Consider the following 22,605-nt stretch of genomic DNA (forward strand, 5'->3'; position numbering starts at 1 on the left):
AAGGGAAGAAATTGTGTCTTGCTCATCTTTATATACTTTTTATAACTATATGGAGAGGTAATATAGCATTGTGATTAAGAACCCAGACTGTATAATCAACTGTTTAGGTTTGACTCCTGACTCTGCCTTTTATTAGCTGTGTAACTTGGGGCAAGTTACTTAATCTCTGTGCCTCAGTTTCTTTATTGGTATGATTGGAATAATAAAAGTACTACTTCATTGGATTATTATGAGGATTAAATGATTTCATATAAGGTAAAGTGCTTAAAACAATGGCTGCATAGTAAGTGCTCATTAAGAGTTAGGTGATACCAGGCTGGGTGTGGTGGCTCACGCCTGTAATCCCAGCACTTCAGGAGGCCGAGGACGGCGGATCACTTGAGGTCAGGAGTTTGAGACCAACCTGGCCAACATAGTGAAACCCTGTCTCTAATAAAAATACAAAAATTAGTCAGGCATGGTGGTGCACGCTTGTAATCCCAGCTGCTCTGGAGGCTGACGCAGGAGAATCCCCTGAACCTGGAAGGTGGAGGTTGCAGTGAACCAAGATCGTGCCACTGCACTCCAACCTGGGCAACAGAGCAAGAGAGTGAGACTCTATCTCAAAAAAAAAAAAAAAAAAGTTAGCTGATACCAGGCTGGGCATGGTGGCTCACGCCTGTAATCCCGACATTTTGGGAGGCCGAGGCAGGTGGATTATCTGAGATCAGGAGTTTGAGACCAGCCTGGCCAACATGGCAAAAGCCTGTGTCTACTAAAATTATAAAAATTAGCCAGGCATGGTGGCAGGCACCTGTAATCCCAGCTACTCAGGAGGCTGAGGCAGGAGAATTGCTTGAACCTGGGAGGCAGAGGTTGCAGTGAGCTGAGATTGCGCCACTGCACTCCAACCTGGGCAACAGAGTGAGACTCTGTCTCAGAGAAAAAAGAAGAGTTATCTGACACCATCATCATTATCATCGGTGCCAGTGCCTGGCACATAGTAGGCACTGAAAAAATTTTGAGTTGTGTTTTAAATTTACCCATTGAAGGCTGGGCGCAGTGGCTCACACCTGTAATCCCAGTACTTTGGGAGGCCGAGGTGGGCGGATCACTTGAGGTCAGGAGTTCAAGACCAGCCTGGCCAACATGGTAAAATTCCTGTCTCTACTAAAAATACAAAAATTAGCTGGGTATGGGGGTACACGCCTGTAATTCTAGCTACTTGGGAGGCTGAGGTGGGAGAATCACTTGAACACGGAGGTGAGATAGCGCTGCTGCACTCTAGCCTGGGTGACAGAGCAAGACCCAGTCTCAAAATAAAAATAAATAAATAAAAATAAATTTGCCCAGTAAAGAATCACTTGAGCCTAGGAGTTTGAGGCTGCAGTGAGCTATGATGGTGCCACTGCTCTCCAGCACAATTGACAGAGTTAGATCTTGCCTCAAAACAAAAACAAAAACCATAATTTACCCAGCAAGTGTTTTTTTATTTATTTTTAGCCTCCTTCAGAGAAAGACTAAGAAGTGTTTATATATTGTCATATGCCAGGCAAGAGAATGGTATCTTGCTGTTAAGAAGCTTGTGGTCTAGTAAAAAAGTTACAAGGCATATGATAAAACATACTTAAAGGTTGGAAATGATGCTGTAGGAAGGTGATATAGGCTGGGCATGGTGGCTCACACCTGTAATCCTAGCATGTTTGGGAGGGTGAGGCAGAAAGATTGTTTGAGCCCGGGAGTTCAAGGTTGCAGTGAGCTGTAATTGCAACACTGCACTCCTGCCTGGGTGATAGAGTGAGACCTTGTCTCAAAAAAAAAAAAAAAAAAAAAAAAAAAGGAGTGTAAATGGGTCCCTTGGTAGTTGAAGAACATGGGAAGGAAGTATTTGAACTGGTATTTGAGGATGAGTAGAATCTAACTACAGTCATGCACTGCATAACATATTTTGGTTAACAGCAGACCACATACATGATGGTGGTTTCATGAGATTATAATACCATATTTTTGCTGTACCTTTTCTATGTTTAGATGTGTTAAGATACACAAATACTTACAATTTTGTTGCAGTTGCCTACAGTATTCAGTACAGTAATATGCTGTAGAGGCTTGTAACCTAGGATCAATAAACTCTACCGTATAGCCTGAGAGTATTGTAGGCTATACCATCCAGGTTTATGTAAGTACACTCTATGATTATGCAACCACAAAATCACCTAAGAATGCATTTCTCAGAATGTATCCCCATCATTAAGTGAGGTATATGGAAATGAAGAGAGGGACATTTTAGGTAGTGGGAACAGTCTGAGAAAAGGCAAAGATGTGGAAAAGCTTAATAATGACACTTTATGGGGAATGGTAAATCATGCTATGGAAAAGACTCTAGTCTGTAGACAGAGTCTAGTTTACCAGTAGTATCAGAGTTAAGAGTTCCCTGTTGAGGCCAGGTGCAGTGGCTAATGCCTGTAATCCCACCCTTTTGGGAGGCCGAGATGGGCGGATCACTTGAGGTCAGGAGTTTGAGACCAGCCTGGTCAAAATGGTAAAACCCCAACTCTACTAAAAATACAAAAATTAGCTGGGTGTGGTGGCGGGCGCCTGTAATCCCAGCTACTTGGGAGGCTGAGGCAGGAGAATCTCTTGAACCCAGGAGGCAGAGGTGCAGTGAACCAAGATCGAACCATTGCACTACAGTCTGGGCAACAGAGTGAGGCTCTGTCTCAAAAAAAAAAAAAAAAAAAGAGTTTCCTGTTGGTCTTACTATCTTTAGAGCAGTGATAAACAGTCCTTTGTTTAGACAAGGCCTTGCTACTCACTACATGTAGTCTGTAGACCAAGCGACATCAGTATCACCTGGAAGTTTAGAAATTCAGATTCTTAGGCCCCATCCCTGACCTACAGAATGCGAGTCTGCATTTTGACAAGATCCCTCATGGGTTTATTTCCACAGTGGTCTAAAGTACAAAAGCAATCCTTGGCCTAGTGTGGTGGCTTACTTTGGGAAGCCAAGGCAGGAAGATCACTTGAGGCCAGGAACTTAAGACCAGCCTAGGCAACATAGTGAGACCCTGTCTCTACCAAAAAAAAAAAAAAAAAATAGCCAGCTGTGGTGGTGTGTGCCTGTAGTCCCAGCTACTCAGGAGGCTGAGACAGGACAGTTGCTTGAACCCAGGAGGTTGAGGCTGCAGTGAGCTTATGATCACACCGTTGCACCGTGCCACTGCACTCCAGCCTGGGCGACAGAGCAAGACTTTGTCTCAAAAAAAAAAGTAACCCTCCTTCTCAACATGAATCTGTATGTCATATGAAACTAAAAATAACAAAGTTGAATAATCACTTACTCTCAGAGCACATGCAGTAAGAAAGTACCCCCCTTCCTGAGTTAAGTAATTCTAACTGGTATGATTTGGAGTGGGGTATGGGGATAGGGGAATAAAAATCATTCAGAATATAAATTTTTAAGGCCTTATCTTGTGACATGACAATGATTTGAGGCTTCATTTCGATTTTTGATATAGTTAGCAATAAAAACTTAAGTGAAAACTTATTGTTGATGTTACATTCTTTTCTAGACACATGTCACTTCCCTGTCAAGGATGAGTAATAGTTCCTCTTTATAGTGTATATTTTTTATAACATTTAGAGTGATTAACTCTGTTAAAACTCTTCTTTTTTTTTTTTTTTTTGAGACGGAGTCTCGCTGTCACCCAGGCTGAAGTGCAGTGGCATGATCTTAGCTCACTGCAACCTCCACCTCCCGGGTTCAAGTGATTCTCCTGCCTCAGCCTCTCGAGTAGCTGGGACTACAGGCACCCACCACCACGCCTGGCTAATTTTTGTATTTTTAGTAGAGATGGGGTTTCACCATGTTGGCCAGAATGGTCTTGATCTCTTGACCTCATGATCCGCCCACCTTGGCCTCCCAAAGTGCTGGGATTACAGGCATGAGCCACCATGCCCGACCACTCTTTTTCCAATATAAAGCTAATGCATGTCTCAGCTTGCCAGCTCTGTGACACCATTTTGGATGTGGTGGTGGTGGTGGTGGTTTTCCGTTAGGAATGAGTTGAGAGAGGTCAGGCAGTCAAGTTGCACATAGAAGTAGAATTATGTGACACAACTGTGATACGGTTATTTGAGTAGAGGGTGGGAAGAAAGCAGACAGAAAACTGTCCTATGAAGCCAGTGCCTGCCTGGATGTGCTGTGACATCCCTGTAGATGGCGTGGTCAAAATGATAGTGGGCCCGGGAGGAAGAAAAGCAAGGGTGTGTCACATCCAAACCAGGTCTTTTCAACTTCTAGAAAAACCCACGATTTTAAAATGTAGCTGTTGTTTTTCTAGTAGAACCCTATTGTCTGACTTCTTTATAAATATTTGATTAAAGAAAATCAAATACCTCTTGGTTTTACTGCCTTGTACCTGCCTCTAATGTTCTTTATTGTAACACGAGTTTACATTGTGAAGTTAATTTGGTGATTATTGCTTCTTCATTCAATAAATGTGTGTTTAGCAACTTGTGTACAAAACATTTTGTGTGAGACATTGTATATAGAAACAAATGAGACAAGATCTGTACTCTTAAAAGACTTGGCCCAGCATGATGGCTCATGCCTGTAATACTAGCACTTTGGGAGGCCGAGGTGGGAGGATCACTTGAGCCCAGGAATTTGAGACCAGCCTGGGCAATATAGCAATACCCCATCTCTAAAAAATAAATTTATTTTAAAAAATATTCTTTTTTTTTTTTTTTTTTTTGAGACAGAGTTTCACTCTTGTTGCCCAGGCTGGAGTGCAATGGCGTGCTCTTGGCTCACCACAACCTCCACCTCCTGGGTTCAAGCAATTCTCCTGCCTCAGCCTCCCGAGTATCTGGGATTATAGGCATGTGCCACCACACCTGGCTAATTTTGTATTTTTAGTAGAGACGGGGTGTCTCCATGTTGGTCAGGCTGGTCTCAAACTCCCGACCTGAGGTGATCCACCTGCCTCTGCCTCCCAAAATGCTGGGATTACAGGCATGAGCCACCATGCCTGGCTAAAAAATATTTACATAGGCTGGGCACGGTGGCTTACACCTGTAATCCTAGCACTTTGGGAGGCTGAGGTGGGCGGATCACCTGAAGTGGGTGAATCACCTGAGGTGAAGAGTTTAAGACCAGCCTGGCCAACATGGTGAAGCCCTATCTGTACTAAAAATACAAAAATTATCTTGGTATGGTGGCAGTTGCCTATAATCTCAGCTACTCAGGAGGCTGAGGCAGGAGAATTGCTTGAACCCGGGAGGCGGAGGTTGCAGTGCGGCAAGATTGTACCACTGCACTCCAGCCTGGGTGACAGAGTGAGACTCCGTCTCAATCATTCAATCAGTCAATACCTTATATTCCAGTCTGGGGAAGGAGTCAGAAATGTTAGAGTAGCAAGAATAGCTAACATTTTCTAGTGCTTATTATGTTCCAGGAGCCCAAGTTATCTCATTTTATCTTCACAATAACCATGTGGGTTAGGTAATATTAATATTTACATTTTGCATGTGAAGAAACTGAATTGCAGAGAGGTCATCAGTAAATGGTAGAGCCAGGATTCAACTCAAAGCAGTCTAACTCAAGATCCAGACAACTTAATACTAATTAGCAGTCATTCAAGGTAGGGTGAAAAGTGCTAGTTGTACTGTGGGAGGTAGGGAGAGACAAAAGAGAGAGAGAAGGGATTAATGCTAAGGGCATCGGGGAGATCCTTTGTATAGAAGATGAAATTTTAGCTGATCTTGGATGATTTTCAGTAAGTATAGTACTCCAATTCAAGGAAGGAACTTCAACCAAGTTTCTAAGTCATAAAAATCATTCATGCCATTTAATAAATCTTTACTGAGAACTAGCTTACTGTGTGCTAGACACTATACTAGGTAGTAGAAATGCAGAGATAAATGAAGCTCTGAATCTTCCATAGTGAGAAAAGTTACAAGAGTGATATGGGGCCAACGCAGGAGGATTGCCTGATGCAAGGAGTTCAAGACCAACCTGGATAACAGCAAGACCCCATCTCCATTTTAAAAATTAAAAAATTAACTTGGTGTGGTGATGTGTGCCTGTAGTCGCAGCTACTCAGGAGACTGAGGTGGGAGGATCACGTGAGACAATGAGGTTGAGGTTGCAGCGAGCTATAATCACACTGTTGTACTCCAGCCTGGACAACAAAGCAAGACCCTGTCTCAAAAAAAAAAAAAAAAAAAAAGAGCCGGGCAAAGTGGCTCACACCTGTAATCCCAGCACTTTGGGAGGCCAAGGTGGGCGGATCACAAGGCTCAGGAGATCAAGACTATTTTGGATAACACGGTGAAACCCCATCTCTACTAAAAATACAAAAATTAGCTGGGTATGGTGGCACACGTCTGTAGTCCAGCTACTCGGGAGGCTGAGGCAGGAGAATTGCTTGATCCCAGGAAGCAGAGGTTGCAGTGAGCCGAGATCACATCATTGCACACCAGCCTGGGCGACAGAGGGAGAATCCGTCTCAAAAAACAAAACAACAGCAACAACAACAAAAAAACTCTTAAAGGAGTGATGTGGGAATAAGGCAGATTAAAATGAATTTAGGAATCAGTGAAGATTAAAGAAATGTAGCTAGAGACTGGGTGCAATGGCTCACGCCTGTAAGCTCAGCACTTTAGGAAGCTGAGGTGGGAGGATTTCTTGAGGCCAGGAGTTCCAGACCAGCCTAGGAAACATAATGAGACCCTATCGCTATAATAATAATAATAACAATAATAATAATACCAAAATTAGCCAGGCGTGGTGGTGCACACCTATAGTCCTAGCTGCTCATGAGGCTGAGGTGGGAGGATTGCTTGAGCCCAGGAATTCAAGGTTGCAATGAGCAGTGATCACACCACTGTACTCCAGCCTGGGCAACAAAGTAAGACTCTTTTTATTTTTTTATTATTATTTTTTTTTTGAGAGGGAGTCTCGCTCTGTCACCCAGGCTGGAGTGCAATGGCCGGATCTCAGCTCACTGCAAGCTCCGCCTCCCAGGTTCACGCCATTCTCCTGCCTCAGCCTCCCGAGTAGCTGGGACTACAGGCGCCCGCCACCTCGCCCGGCTAGTTTTTTGTATTTTTTTTTTTTTTTTTAGTAGAGACGGGGTTTCACCGTGTTAGCCAGGATGGTCTCGATCTCCTGACCTCGTGATCCGCCCGTCTCGGCCTCCCAAAGTGCTGGGATTACAGGCTTGAGCCACCGCGCCCGGCCAAGACTCTTTTTAAAGAAAAAAAAAAAAGAAACCTAGAAACATAGATAGAGAATGTAACCTATTCTTAAAGTTTGGTAACAATTAAAAAGAGTGAACTAGATTCATATTTTAGCGAGTGGACAAGGGAAGATTTTTATTTGTATTTTTTAGACGGAGTCTCATTCTGTCGTCCAGGCTGGAGTGCAGTGGCACGATCTTGGCTCACTGCAACTTCTGCCTCCCTGGCTCAAGTGATCCTCCTGCCTCAGCCTACTGAGTAGCTGGGACCACAGGCATGCCACCATGCCTGGCTAATTTTTGTATTTTTGTATAAACAATACAATTATTATTTTGTGTTTTTTGTAAAGATCCTATTTTGCCATATTCCCCAGGCTGGTCTCAATCTCCTGGGCTCAAGAGATCTGCCCGCCTTGGCCTCCCAAAGTGCCAGGATTACAGGTGTGAGCCACTGTGCCTGGTGGAGGAATTTTTTTTTTTTCTTTTTTGAGACGGAGTCTTGCTCTGTCACCCAGGCTGGAGTGCTGTGGCGCAATCTCGGCTCACTGCAAGCTCCGCCTCCCAGGTTCACGCCATTCTCCTGCCTCAGCCTCCAGAGTAGCTGGGACTACAGGCTCCCGCCACCACGCCCGGCTACTTTTTTGTATTTTTAGTAGAGACGGGGTTTCACCGATCCTGGTCTCGATCTCTTGACCTTGTGATCCGCCCGCCTCAGCCTCCCAAAGTGCTGGGATTACAGGTGTGAGCCACCGCGACTGGCCAGAAGAATGTTTTAAGATGAGGGAAATTTAAGTATATATTTGTAGGCTAGGATCATAGAACCCAGAGGAAAAGGACAGATGGGTGAAAAATAAGGCTCATGGGAAAATGTGAGGTTTCAAAGATAAGTTGGAGTGGATCATGGGAAGTTTTAATGTTATTCTGTAGGCAGAAGGGGACCATTGAAGAGTTATGAACAAGAGTGACATATTTTATGTTTTGCAAAGGTAACTCTCATAGCCATGTAAAGGATGATGTAATTTAGGATTGTTAATAATGATAAAATAAAAACCATTTGAGCATACACTAGGCATTGCTAAACAGTATACTTGAAAATATCCCATTTAATTATCATAACAACCTTTTAAGGTAGTGTTATTTTTCTGTCCATTTTCATAGATGAGGAAATTGTGATTTATAAAGATTAGGTAACTTTCTTAATGTCTCCCAGGTGGAAATGGATAGATATCCCTGTGTTCTAGAGCAAGGGTCAATGCCTTAGTGTTTTCTATTGCTTAGAATACCAGAAACTGGGCAATTTATAAAGAAGAGGAAACTATTTCTTACATTTATGGAGTCTGAGAAGTCTAGGGTTGAGGGGCCACATCTGGTGAGAGCCTTCTTGCTGGTGGGGACTCTCTGCAGTGTCCCGAAGTGGCTCAGGGCATCACTTGGCAAAGGGGCTGGGTATGCCAGCTCAGGTCTCTCTTCCTTTTTTTTTTTTTTTTGGTTGGAGACAGGTCTTACTCTGTCACCCAGGCTGGAGTACAGTGGCATGATCTCAGCTCACTGCAGCCTCAATTTCCTGGGCTCAAGTAGTCCTCCCACCTCAGCCTCCTGAGTAACTGAGACCACAAAAGTGTGCCACCACACCAAGCTAACATATGTATATGACAAGGTCTCAGGTCTCCCTATATTGCCCAGGCTAGTCTTGAACTCCTGGGTTCAAGCAACCCTCCTGCCTTGACCACTCAAAGTGTTGGGATTATATGCATGAGCCACTGTGCCCAGTCTCTTCCTCCTCTTATACAGCTACCAGACTCATTACTGCAATAATCCATTAATCCATGAATGGATTAGGCAGAGCCCTCATGACCCAATCATGTCTTTAAATCCATACCTCTCAATACTGCCACATTGGGAATTAAGTTTCACTAAGAGTTTTGGAGTGAGCAAACATTCAAATCATTGTAGTCAGCAGACTTTTTCTATAAAGGGCTACATAGTAAATATTTTAGTCTTTACAAATCATACAGTCTCTGTCACAACTATTCAACTCTGCCATTGTAACATCAAAGAAGCCATAGATAATACCATGTCTATGCTCTAGTAAAACTTAATTGATAAAAACAGGTAGTTGGCCATAGTTAGCCAATGCCTGTTAGTACCCATCATAGTTTGGAAAGCCTTAATCAAGCGGGAAATGTAGCTTACCATATTTTACTTTAACTGTTTTTGTTATAGTGGGATAATGGGAGTAGAATTATTCCTAGGCAAGGATATCATTTAATCTCAGAGAAGCAGTCTTTCTGAAAGAGGCTGACTAGAAATAGCAGTTCATGTATACAATTTAACCACATTCTGCATAATTTATCTTTTTGTTATAATTGCCCTCCAACAGAATGACCCTAGAATGAAAGTTTTTATTTACTCTCTGTCCTTAATACTTTCAACATAGCAGCCATTCAATAAATAATTGTTGAATAAATTAATGGCATACCCTCATAATTCTAGTGATTGGGGAGTTGTATGAACATTTAGAGAAAAATGGCCTATCTTATTTTATTTTTATTATTAATTAATGTTTTTCTTTTTGAGACAGAGTTTCAGTCTTGTTGCCCAGGCTGGAGTGCAATGGCATGATCTCGGCTCACTGCAACCTCCACCTCCTGGGTTCAAGTGATTTTCCTGCCTCAGCCTCCTGAGTAGCTGGGACTACAGGCGCCTGCCACCATGCCCAGCTAACTTTTGTATTTTTAGTAGAGACAGGGTTTCACCATGTTGGCCAGGGTGGTCTTGAACTCCTGACCTCAGGTGATCCACCCACCTTGGACTCCCAAAGTGGTGGGATATTTCCATATTAGTTGAAATATGGAAGCAGCATGTTTTAAAAACTCTGCTGTGATATTACAGCCAACCAGGCATTCTCCTTTGTTTCTTCTCACTCAGCAATCATTTACTGAATTTGCTTACTCTTTGTTTAGTAGGTGGTGTTAGGTTCTGTGAACACAGGGAAGAATATGACATAGACCCTGTCTTCCTGGAATTTATGGTCCTTTCTAACACAGTCACTGCTGTGCCTTGCACTCTGCTTGTAGTCAGTCTCTTCCCATTTCTTTGCTCTTCTAAACTAGAACTTACTTGGGACTTGGGTATTGTTAATGGCTTTAAGACATTTATCTTCTCCTACTTCGTGATCATTATCAGTTATACTCATTGATTTATGGTTTTTATTTAAAAATCATTTATATATATATAAATATAACCTATTGGTTGAGAAAAACTTCAAATATCACTGAAGTGTTTACACTAAAAAGAAATTAGTGACTTGTGTGTGTATCTGTGTGTAAGCATGTAGTCAGGTAATGGCAGAGCTGAAACCAGCATCAAGCTTACTTCCAGTTGGGGCTTTTTCCATTATACCATGCTATTTTCAAGGCTTACTACTCTCCTTCTTCCACCATTGCTTTTTACCACCAGGTCTTGCTACAACCAGATATTTCATGGTAAATTTAGAAATTTATCAGCCTGGCATCTTAATCAAGAGTAAGAGTCTTATGCTAAATCTTATGCAAAGTCATGAGAATGATATAATGAACCTTGAGGATCTGGGGGGAAAGGTTGGGAGAGGGACGAGGGATAGAAAACTACATATGGGGCCGGGCACGGTGGCTCATGTCTGTAATCCCATCACTTTGGGAGGCCAAGGCGGGTGGATCACAAGGTCAAGAGATTGAGACCATCCTGGCCAACATGGTGAAACCCCGTCTCTACTAAAAATACAAAAATTAGCTGGGCGTGGTGGCATGTGCCTGTAGTCCCAGCTACTCTGGAGGCTGAGGCAGGAGAATTGCTTGAACCCGGGAGGCGGAGGTTGCAGTGAGCCAAGATCGTGCCACTGTACTCCATCCAGCCTGGCAACAGAACGAGACTCTGTCTCAAAAAAGAGCAACAACAAAAAAAACTACATATGGGGTACAGTGTACAATGCTTAGATGACAGGTGTTCCAAAATTCCAGAAATCACCTGTAAAAAAAACTTATCCATATAACCAAAAACCACCTGTACCCCAAAAACTCTTGAAATAATTTTTTTAAAAAAAGATTAAGAGTCTACAGGGCTGTACAGGATAGCAGGGAGCTTCACAGGTTCTTTTCTCCTCCCCTCCCCCTCCCCTTCCCTCCCCTCCTCTTTCCTTTCCTTTCTTTTTTTTTCTTTCTTTCTTTCTTTTCTAGCTATCTTTTTTTTTTTCAGATGCAGTCTCCCTCTGTCACCCAGGCTGGAGTAGTGCAATCTTGGCTCACTGCAACCTCTGCCTCCAAGGTTCAAGAGATTCTCCTGCCTCAGCCTCCTGAGTAGCTTGGACTACAGGCGCGTGCCACCACACCTGCCTAATTTTTGTATTTTTAGTAGAGATGGGATTTCACCATGTTGGCCAGGATGGTCTTGAACTCTTGACCTCAGGTGATCTGCACACCTCTGCCTCCCAAAGTGCTGGGATTACAGATGTAAGCCACCGTGCCCCACACCCCACAGGTTGTTTCTAATGCATGGATAACTAACCTAATTTCTCTATATGACATTTATGTTTGTGTCCTTTTCACTTGTTAAATAATTCTGTTTTGTTCTTTAGGTTCATGGGTGTGTGTGTTCATCAAGGACAATTGCATGCACTTACAGAGGTAAGACATCAGTAAGTGTTGAAGTAACGTATTTGCCTTAGTTTCAGCATTTATAGTTCCATAGTAAGTGTTGCTTGCGTATGTAAACAAAATGTATGTGCATTTATGTTTATGCAAAAATGGCAGTGTTAATAATGCTTTCTTCTGTTGCCTGGGAACAATGGCAGTATTTCTTTATACATCTATATATACTTTAAGTTCTGGGGTACATGTGCAGAATGGGCAGTATTTCTTAATATCCTTGTATTCCCTCATAATACTTGGTGAATACTCTGAGAATATGAGTGCTCAAGTATTGAAGTATTAAATTGGCTCTTGCTGCCTAGATATGACTCCCTCCTAAGCCAAGGGATGACAGCACTTGACTGCAAACTCTCTATGGCAACAAATTACCAGACCACCTGGTAATGTTTGGTGTCTGGATCTAGAATTCCACAGTCCCTGCTGTTATTTCCTGATTGCTCATATTACTTGTTGGAATCAGTTTATATCTTCATTCTCGTTTCATTTCCAGCCTCTGCTAGGCAGAATATGTGATAGTCATTATTCATCCTCTGAGGATCAGAGAACTCTCTTTAGAGCAAATTCAGGTGCCAAGTTATCAGCTGCAGACCTTGCTTGGGTGCTCCTTGGAAACACAGATTCCTGGAATCTTCTAGGTTTAATAGGTTTGTATAGGGCCTATTACATCTATGTTTTAAAAGCTCCTCAGATTATTTCATGAACATCTAGATTTGAGAATCTGTGTTCTAGATTCTTTTCACATTCCTCCTTGAGAAGCAATTACCAAAGTACAAAGTGAAGAAACTTAGGAAGGAAAGTTGTTGAACAGAATTTGCAAGAGCATTGGTTTTGTACTGGCTTGGTATCTGGTCTTAGTCCTTAATATCTTATGAAAGAGGATCCCATGTGCCTCAGTCTCTCTCTCTTCTCAGTTACTGAAGGCACTAGAATGTGGAATGTGTGCAGCTATGCCCTGTCTCTTAAATGGAAAGCCAAAGACGGCAGAATGGTGAAGAGGTTAAGAGCATGGCCTCTGAAGTCTTGATTGCATAGGTTTGAATCTCTCTGTATCTCAAAGTTTCCATCTGTATAATGGGAATAATAATAATTAATAATTATGCCTGCCCCAGGGAGTTTAGATAAAGAAGAGGACCAAGAGCTGAGCCCTTGAGTATTTAAAATTTAAATGTCTAGGGAAGGCGGGGTGCTATAGCTCACACCTGTAATTCCATTGCTTTGGGAGTCCGAGGTGAGAGGATTACCTGAGATCAGGATTTCAAGACCAACCTGGGCAAGGTAGCGAGACTCTATCTCTAAAAAAAAAAAATAAAATAAAAAATTAGCTGGATGTGATGGCATGTACCTGTTGTCCTAGTTACTCAGGAGCCTGGGGCAGCAGGATCGCTTGAGCCCAAGAGTTTGAGGCTACAGGGAGCTGTGATTGTGCCACTGCACTTCAGCCTGGGCAACAGAGTGAGACCCTGTCTCTAGATAGATAGATAGATGCATACATACATACATACATACATACAGTGAGACCCTGTCTCCAGATAGATAGATAGATAGATAGATAGATAGATAGATAGATAGATAGATGAATGAATGAAAGTCTGGGGAGAAGGGCAGACTGAGAAGGAGCAGTTAGTGAGGTAGGTAGAAAACCAGAAGAGCATGTTGGCCTGGAATGGAAAGGAAAGAGTTTCAAGGAGGGAGTATTAATTGTGGCAAATGCTGTTGATATAATGTTGACCTCACAAGGATGTTGTGAGGATGAAATATAAAATACTTATTTAGTACAGTGCCTGCCATATAGAAATTATTTAATACATGTTAACTCTTTTAACTTTTATTAACAGTGACTAGTCCCTCTTCTGAACTCTGAATTGTTAATATTTTTCATTTTGTACTTAGTTTATACTGCTGTTAGTGTCATTAAATTAGACTTTTTACTGAAGTATAACGTATCAGAAAAAGTATACATATGAAAAGTACAGCTCACTAAATTTTTACAAATGAACACACGCATAACCAGCACCCCAGATCAAGAAACATTTCCTATGTAGTTCTTTTCTTGAAAGTGAGTCTATAAATTCTTCAAAGATAAAGTTCTTACCTTCCTTCTATCTACCAGAGTTCTGACGCTAATAAGCGTAAAAGTATTTGTTGCATTCCCTGCATATGTGATTGTTCTCTGAAATGTGAATTCATTGAAAGGGCTGGTGTGTTAGTTTTGCCGACAGAGAAGAACATCCTTTAAAATCTGTGTTAAGTTGCATGTTTTAAAGCAGGATGTGGTGGAAATGACAGTAATGGATGATCATAATGCAATATTCTCTTGGCCATGTTGTACTTAATCTGCTGCTTGCTAGCTTGTTTATAGCCATATACAACATACAATGTGTACTTTATGAAAGAGTATTTATTGCCAGTCTTTCCAGAAGCATTAGTGAGATTTTGACATAGCTTATGATATTAGTAATTTTTAATATGATGTTAATAGACTGATGGTGATGAAGCCCAAATAGCCAAATGCTCTTGGTTATTTTTAGAAGGGGATCAGCAAAGGCCTTGATGGCATAGGTCTTTGGAGACTTCTAGGTTTAATTGCCTTATAATTTGACTTGGCAGCACAACTATATGGTAAGGATCATAAAAAAGAAATTATTAATAATATCTAGCACAGTCCTTGAAACTTAGATGGCATTCAGTAAATACTTTTCAGTTGGTGGAATGCTTGTCCTCCAAAGTAATGTGAGTACCATTCCTCATTTCTCTTCGCAATTTATTTGTCAATAATTACAGTAGACAAGCATAGCATTCGTTAATACCTATAAAACACTGACATTATTTGGAAGAATATTTCTCATATACATTAGTGATATGGACTTTCCTGGGCTTGAACCATTTCCATGAGTCTTCTTTGTAATTGTAGACATTAATTGAACTTGGAACAGTCCGACAGTTAGGTTTTTATTTTGTTTTTGTTTTTAACCTACCTGTAGTAAGGATAGACTCAAGATTTTTTTTTTTTTTTTGAGATGGAGTTTCGCTTTTGTTGCCCCGGCTGGAGTGCAATGGCCGGATCTCAGCTCACTGCAATCCATCTCCCAGGTTCAAGCAATTCTCCTGCCTCAGCCTCCTGAGTAGTCGGGATTACAGGCATGTGCCACCATGACTGGCTAATTTTGTATTTTTAGTAGAGACGGGGTTTCTCCATGTTGGTCACTTTGGTCTTGAACTCCTGACCTCAGGTGATCCGCCTGCATCGGCCTCCCAAAGTGCTGGGATTACAGGCATGAGCCACTGCGCCCGGCCAGCTGAATCAAGTTTTTAAGCAAACTAGTATTTGTTAAAGTGAAAGCGTAGGCTGGGCATGGTAGTTCATGCCTGTAGTCCCAACACTCCCAGAGGCCAACGTGGACAGATCGCTTGAGCTCAGGAATTTGAGACCAGCCTGGGCAACATGGCAAAAGCCTGTCTCTACAAAAAATACAAAAATTAGTCAGTTGTGGTAGCATGCACCTGTAGTCCCAGCTATTGGAGAGGCTGAGGTAGGAGGATCACCTGAGCCTAGTAGGTTGAGCCTGCAGTGAACCATAATTGCACTACTATATTCCAGCCTTGGTGACAGAGCAAGACCCTGTCTCAAAAAATACACAGTGAAAACAGTTTGGTGAAAGGTCACATGAAACCTTTTAATTTTAATGAGTTGAAATAAGAATCTGTATTGAGGCTGGGTGCAGTGGCTCATGCCTATAATTCCAACACTTTTAGGAGGTGGAGGCAGAAGGATTGCTTGAGGCCATGATTTTGAAACCAGCGTTGGCAAGGTAGTGAGACCCAGACTCTATAAAAAATTTAAAAATTGGCCAGATGTGGTGATACACACCTATAGTCTCAGCTACTTGGGAGGCTGAGACAGGATGATTGCTTGAGCCCAGGAGGTTGAAGGTTGACAGTGCAATGAGCCATGATTTTACCACTGCACTCCAGCCTGAGCAACAGAGAGAGACCTCTAAAAAAAAGAATAGGAATGTACCATAAGTATGTCTTTCATTCTGTCTTTCTTTCATAAGACCTAACCATGTCTTTCACTTAGTCACAAGTATCAGGGAAGTGTAAATCTTTGGTTTTTTTAGACAGAAAATATAATTCTGTGTATTGGTTAGCTGTTGCCCTCCAACCACAAAACCTCAAAAGCATACAATAAATGTTTATTTCTCATACATTTCCAGGGTTAGCTGAACTGGGTGGGGCTAGATTGGGCAGTTGTGCTGATCTCACTTAGGCTCACTCATGCATCTGCAGGTCAGCTGGTGGTCTGCTCTAGGCTGGGATTTGCTGGGAGAGCTTTGCTCTAGCTCATCCTTCTGGGGCCAGTGGGCTAGACTTGACTTGTCCTTTTTAAGATGATACCAGAATAGCAAGAATATGCCAGTCCATTTGCAAAACTGCTTTTCATGACTCTCCTTTTGTTCAGATTTGCTTGGTCAACATCCCATTGGACAAAGCAAGTCACATGCTTGAGTCCAGGGGTAGGAAATATGCTCTGCCCTTATCAAGAGTATGCTGCAATTATCAAGAGTATGCTGCAAAGTTATGTGTCATAAGGTACAGATTCAGTAGGAGGTGAAGAATTGGAACCCTTGACAATCACCCATGCCCTATAAATATCCCAGTCAGCAGATCATAAGTATTTGTGTTTTCTGCCCCATTGGAGGGTGAAGAATTTCTCCCATTTCTTAAACTGTAACAACTATTAGTTATTAAACTCCCACTATGGGCAGAATTCTATGGTTGATACTTTATATTAACTATAATTCTCACAATGCTATAATCTTATTTCTTCCTTTTTGTGGATGAGAAAACTAAAACTTTAGAGAAATTAAGTTACTTCCCCAAAGTAGGATTGCATCCAGGTTCATCTGACTTCAAAGTCTATTTCTATTACAACATCCTGTGCTTAACTGATTTTTATATTCCCCGCAGTGCTAAGCACAAGATCTTATATGTGTAGCATGCATAGTGTTTGTAGAATTCAATTCACTTTTTATGTATTCTGGGTTATTTGGAAAAGATACTTCCTTCCTGGTCATTGGGTATATTAGAATATGTTTGGGAGCAAGTAACAGAAAAAAGTTAAATGGCCTTTAAACAACAAAAGGACTCATATAACTGGAATTTTAGCAGTTTATTAGATTAAGTATTGATATAATTCAGTGGTTAAATTGATGTTGTCCAGAGACCTTATTCTCTTTGCCCTGTCTTTGTGTTGTCAATTTCATCCTAAAATAAAGATGTCTGTCACTCATAATCAAAAAGTAGCTGCCAAAAACTTACATGGTATATGTTTTCTATATCCAAGATGAGTGGGAGGTTGGGATAGAGAGGAGAGAGAGAGAGAAAAAGAGAGGAGAGAAAGAGATGCCTCTGGATAGATTGTGTGTCATTTCAAAGCGCTTTTTCCTTTTAATATTGTTAAGAAAGGCACAGAGAAGGAAATACCATCACATCAAGCCATTTGGGAACCTGTTAGTGCAGAACCTCTCAGTGACTAGAAGACTGGGGAATTGGGTAAGGTATATGGTTGTGGAGAGGGATCACAAATGGCAGTACTCTCTGATCAGGGGAGTCAGCATTTGAATTGCTTGGTGAGAGGATGTTTTGGGTGTCTCTCTTGCCTTTTCTGCCATGAAGAAGACTATCTGGCCAGGTGCAGTGGCTCATGCCTGTAATCCCAGCACTTTGGGAGGCCAAGGCAGGTGGATCACTTGAGGCCAGGAGTTTGAGACCAGCCTGGCCAACATGGTGAAACAAAAAATACAAAAATTATTTTTTGTATTTTTGTCTCTACAAAAAATACAGAAATTAGCCAGGCGTGGGTGGCACATGCCCATGGTCCCGGTTACTCCAGAGGCTGAAGCAGGAGAATCGCTTGAACCTGGGAGGTGGAGGTTGCAGTGAGCCAAGATCATGCCACTACACTCTAGCTAACAGAGCTGTAGGAAACAGAGCGAGACTCCTGTCTGAAAAAAAAAATAATAAAATAAATAAACTATTCTTATTTTCTTCTGTGGCAATGAGAACCACTGAGCCAATTCTGCAGTTGCAGAATACTCCTTGGCCTAGTCGAGGTGATTCGGTCTTTTTACAACAGAGCCACCTCAATCGAGCAGATGTTTGGTACTGAAAGAAATGCTTTTAGCTAAAGGCTATTGCAGAGTTTTTTATTCACATAGCCCTGATCCTGCTGTCACTCCCTATTCCCACACAACCATACATCTTCTTTCTTTATTAAGAGTATTATCCGGGCGCGGTGGCTCACGCCTGTAATCCCAGCACTTTGGGAGGCCAAGGCGGGCGGATCACAAGGTTAGGAGATGGAGACCATTCTGGCTAACATGGTGAAACCCCGTCTCTACTAAAAAAAAAAAAAAACGAAAAATCAGCCGGGTATGGTGGTGGGTGTCTGTAGTCCCAGCTACTCAGGAGGCTGAGGCAGGAGAATGGTGTGAACCTGGGAGGCGGAGCTTGCAGTGAGCCGAGATTGCGCCACTGTACTCCAGCCTGGGTGACAGAGAGAGACTCCGTCTCAAAAAAAAAAAGAGTATTAGTGACTTTGGAAATTTCTTGTTTATGCGGGTTGATATGTATTGCTTCTGAGTTGCTTTTGTCAGACTTATAAGAAGCCTTATATAATCAGACATGCATTATTTATGAGTTTATAAACTCATAGTTAAATGAGTTTAATATTTATGAGTTAAACTCATAAATAATGCATGAGTACCAGTGAGCCACTATGCCTGGCCCTTATCATTATTAGAATCCTTGTTCTCAGCCAGGTGTGGTGGCTCTCACCTGTAATCCCAGCACTTTGGGAGGCCGAGGTGGGCAGATTACCTGAGGTCAGGAGTTCGAGACCAGCCTGGCCAACATGGTGAAACCCCGTCTCTACTAAAAATACAAAAATTAGCTGGGTGTGGTGGCACATGCCTGTAATACCAGCTACTCAGGAGGCTAAGGCAGGAGAATCACCTGAGCCTGGGAGGCGGAGGTTGCAGTGAACCGAGATTGTGCCACTGCACTCCAGCCTGGCCAACAGAGTGAGACTCTGTCTCAAAAAAAAAAAAAAAAGAAAAATCCTTGTTCTCCCGTTAGAATCCTTTGTACTTTGGGATTAGTTTTGATTTTTTTCTCATCACTTAAATTTAATCGGCCCCCAGTCTTATCCTCTTTTCTTCTTTGTGATATCTTTCTGATTATTCTTCTTTCTCTTCATTCCAAGACTATAATATTATTCCATGCCTCAATTCCTATAAATACTTTTTTTTTGTTTTGTTTTCTCTTAAGAGTCAAGGTTTTGCTGCTCTGTCACCTAAGATGGAATACAGTGGCACCATCATAGCTCACTGCAGCCTCAAACCCTTGGGCTCAAATGATCCTCCTGTCTCAGCCTCCCCATTAGCTGGAACTACAGGTGCATGCCACCACACCCAGCTAATTTTTACGTTTTTTGTAGGATGGAGTCTCACTATATCACCCAGGCTGGTCTCGAACTCCTGACCTTAACAGATCCTCCCACCTGGGCCTCCCAAAATGCTGGGATTACAGGTGTGAGCTATCACACCTGACCTCTTTTCTTCATTTTGACATACTACTATCTGAATAATAGTCATCAAGCACACTTGATAATGTGATGCTTCTGTCTAAAAAATTCTCTCTAATCTTGTTTGATAATATGAATCCCTCCTTTAGTTACATGGGTCTTTTTGCTCTCTTTTATACATTCTGGCTTTGGGTATCCCTTCCAGGACTAGGAATGTCCTTATCTCTCTTATCTCCAAGCTGTGTCAAATCCCAGGTTCTCTAATTGGAACTAAGTCTCCTAGATAGGGCCTATAGTAATACCCTGTGTGGCTGGGCCCATAGTACATGCTTAGTGTGTGTTTGTAGTTGATGGTCTAGTGTAGACCCAGCTCTAAGAAAGCTGAATTAGTCCTAGTGGAAAGAGCCAGAAATCAAAAATAGTGTGAAGGGAGGCACAGTGGCTCACACCTGTAATCCTAGCACTTTGGGAGGCCAAGGCAGATGGATCACTTGAGGTCAAGAGTTCAAGACCAGCCTGGCCAACATGGTGAAACCCTGTCTCTACTCAAAATACAAAAAAAAAAAAAAAAAAAATTAGCCAGACATGGTGGCGGGGGCCTGTAATCCCAGCTACTTGAGAGGCTGAGGCAGGAGAATTGCTTCAACCCTGGAGGCAGAGGCTACAGAGCCGAGATCACACCACTATACTCTAGCCTAGATTACAGAGTAAGACTCTGTCTCAAAAAAAAAAAAAAAGAGAGAGAGAGAGAGAGAGAGAGAAAGAAATGTCACATCTCAAATCCTTTCATAATTAGAAGTTTATTTCACTTAAACTTCTATGTGCAAAAAATATTTCTACAAATACAGTTTGACATATACTTTGCTTTTGGAAAAAGTAATTTTTATTTAATTTTTTTGCTTTGCTCTTTTAGTAATAAAAAACTCTCAAACTGCGGTACATTTCTGTTCTTATTTTTAGTAACTCCCTGTGACATTTGAGAAACAAGAATTTGAGGTTGGCAAGCTAGCCCACAAATAATAGAAGAGTTTATTTAGTTTACTTTATCCTTAAAACAGTTTTTCTCTGACTTGCTTGCTTGCTTTTGGCTCATTTATTCATCCAAAAGATATTTATTTGGCTCCTACCATGTCTGGCACTATTCCAGGTACTGGGAATACAATAATGAACAAATAAAAATCCCTGTCCCACATTTAATTTTTTTCTTTTAAGTTTAACTTTATTTTATTTTATTTATTTTTGGTAGTGAGAGGGTCTTGTTATGTTGCCCAGGCTGGTCCTGGGCTCAAGTGATCCTCCCATCTTGGCCTCTCAAAGCACTGGGACTACAGGTATGAGCCACTGTACCCAGCTGGAATTTATATTTTAATCAGCAGGGGGTGGGCAGAGGAGTTAAACTAAACAAGGAAACAAATTGTAGTATATATGATGTTAAGTGCTAGGTGGTTTACAATTTTCTTTTTCTTTTTTTTTTTTTTTTTTGAGACGGAGTCTCGCTCTGCTGCCCAGGCTGGAGTGCAGTGGCGCGATCTCGGCTCACTGCAACCTCTGCCTCCCAGGTTCAAGCAATTCTCCTGCCTTAGCCTCCCAAGTAGCTGGGATTACAGGGACTCACCACCAGGCCCGGCTATTTTTTGTATTTTTAGTAGAGACAAGGTTTCACCATGTTGGTCAGGCTGGTCTCGAACTCCTGACCTCGTGATCCGCCCATCTCGGCCTCCCAAAGTGCTGGGATTACAGGCATGAGCCACTGCGCCCGGCAGAAGATTACAATTTTCAACATGTAGACAGGGAAGGCATCACAAAAGAGGCTAAAATTTAAGAAGGTGGGCCGGGTGTGGTGGCTCACACACACACAAAAAATTTAAGAAGGTGAAGAAACTAACTGTGTGGATATGAAAGTGTTGTATGTAGTTGGAATAGTATGTGCAAAGGCATGGAGACAGAAGTGTGCCTGGTCCGGTTGAATAACTCCAAGGTGGGTGATGTGACTGCAGTGGAGAGCTTGAGGAAAACAGTAGTAGATGGAGTCAGAGAGGAAACACTGGCTAGATCAGAGTCTCATATATACTGCTGTAAGAACTTTAGATTTTACTCAGGATGAATTGTGAAGTCTTTTGAGGTTTTTGTGACATTCTTTAATGGGATCATCCTGGCTACTGTTTGGTGAATGACTGAAAAAAGAGAAAGGATGAAAGCAGGAAAACCAGTTAAGAGACTGTTACAATAAAGTCTGTGCAATAGATAAAGGCTACAAAAAAGGTGAGAGTTGATGGTAATGGACCAGAATGATAGCAGTGGAGCTGGGAATTCTGGATCCATTTTGAAAGTAGAAGAAAAGCAAAAAAATAGGCTTTCCTGATGCATTGGCTGTGGGGTATGAGAGGATGAGAGAAGTCAAGGATAACTCTGAGGTTTTTGGCCTGAACACCTAAAAAATAGAGTTGCCATTAATGGAGATGGGGAAGACTATAGGAGGTACACAATGGGAGATGACCAAGAGGTCATTTTTGAATAGGTTCAGTTTGAGATATTTATTGAACATTCGAGTTGAGATATCTTCATAGAGTACTGGTGTCTGAAGGAGTACTCTGAGTGATACCTTCCTTGTTCGTACCCTGTTTATCAACATTTTCATTAGAGAGTGTTTCATTGATTTGGAAGGAGGCATTTTTCAACTGCTGTATTATCTCCTGAGTAACAAAAATAAAAAAAATCATTAAGTGATTTTTCATAGTAAATGTTTTCTATGTGCCAGGGTCTGCTAAGCTTTTTTTTTTTCTCCCTCTCAATATATATTATTTAATTAGCATGCAATCCTATGAAATAGGTAATATTTTTCCCATTTTACAGATGACAAATCTGAGGCTCAGAAAGAGATTAAGTTAGCTAAGGTCTCGTAGCTGAGCTAGGATTTAAATCAAATTTTGGCTAACTATAATCCTGTACTTACAGGTTTATAGATTTTGAGCTCCTTGGGCTTGGCTATTGTTCACTGCTGAATTGTCAGTAACTGGAGCATAAAGGCATGCAATAAATATTTGTTGGGTAAATGGAAAATGGATAAATGAGTACTCCTCCCCAACACTTGAGCTTTTAACAGTAAACTGTT

The 22,605-nt window shown here is 41.7% G+C and overlaps 1 protein-coding gene across 2 annotated transcripts in view; it reads left to right on the forward strand.

Annotated features, from left to right (window-relative positions):
- LOC105494934 (testis associated actin remodelling kinase 2) overlaps window positions 1-22,605 on the forward strand; it is a 151,692-nt gene that overhangs the window by 98,007 nt on the left and 31,080 nt on the right. For both annotated transcript variants that reach the window (XM_011763972.2, XM_071093975.1), the window contains exon 4: window positions 11,836-11,884. In XM_011763972.2, coding sequence (XP_011762274.1) covers window positions 11,836-11,884 — 49 coding nt within the window. The remainder of the gene's footprint in view (window positions 1-11,835; window positions 11,885-22,605) is intronic.

This window comes from Macaca nemestrina, chromosome 1 (genome assembly GCF_043159975.1).
Source record: "Macaca nemestrina isolate mMacNem1 chromosome 1, mMacNem.hap1, whole genome shotgun sequence".
Lineage (NCBI taxonomy): Eukaryota > Metazoa > Chordata > Mammalia > Primates > Cercopithecidae > Macaca > Macaca nemestrina.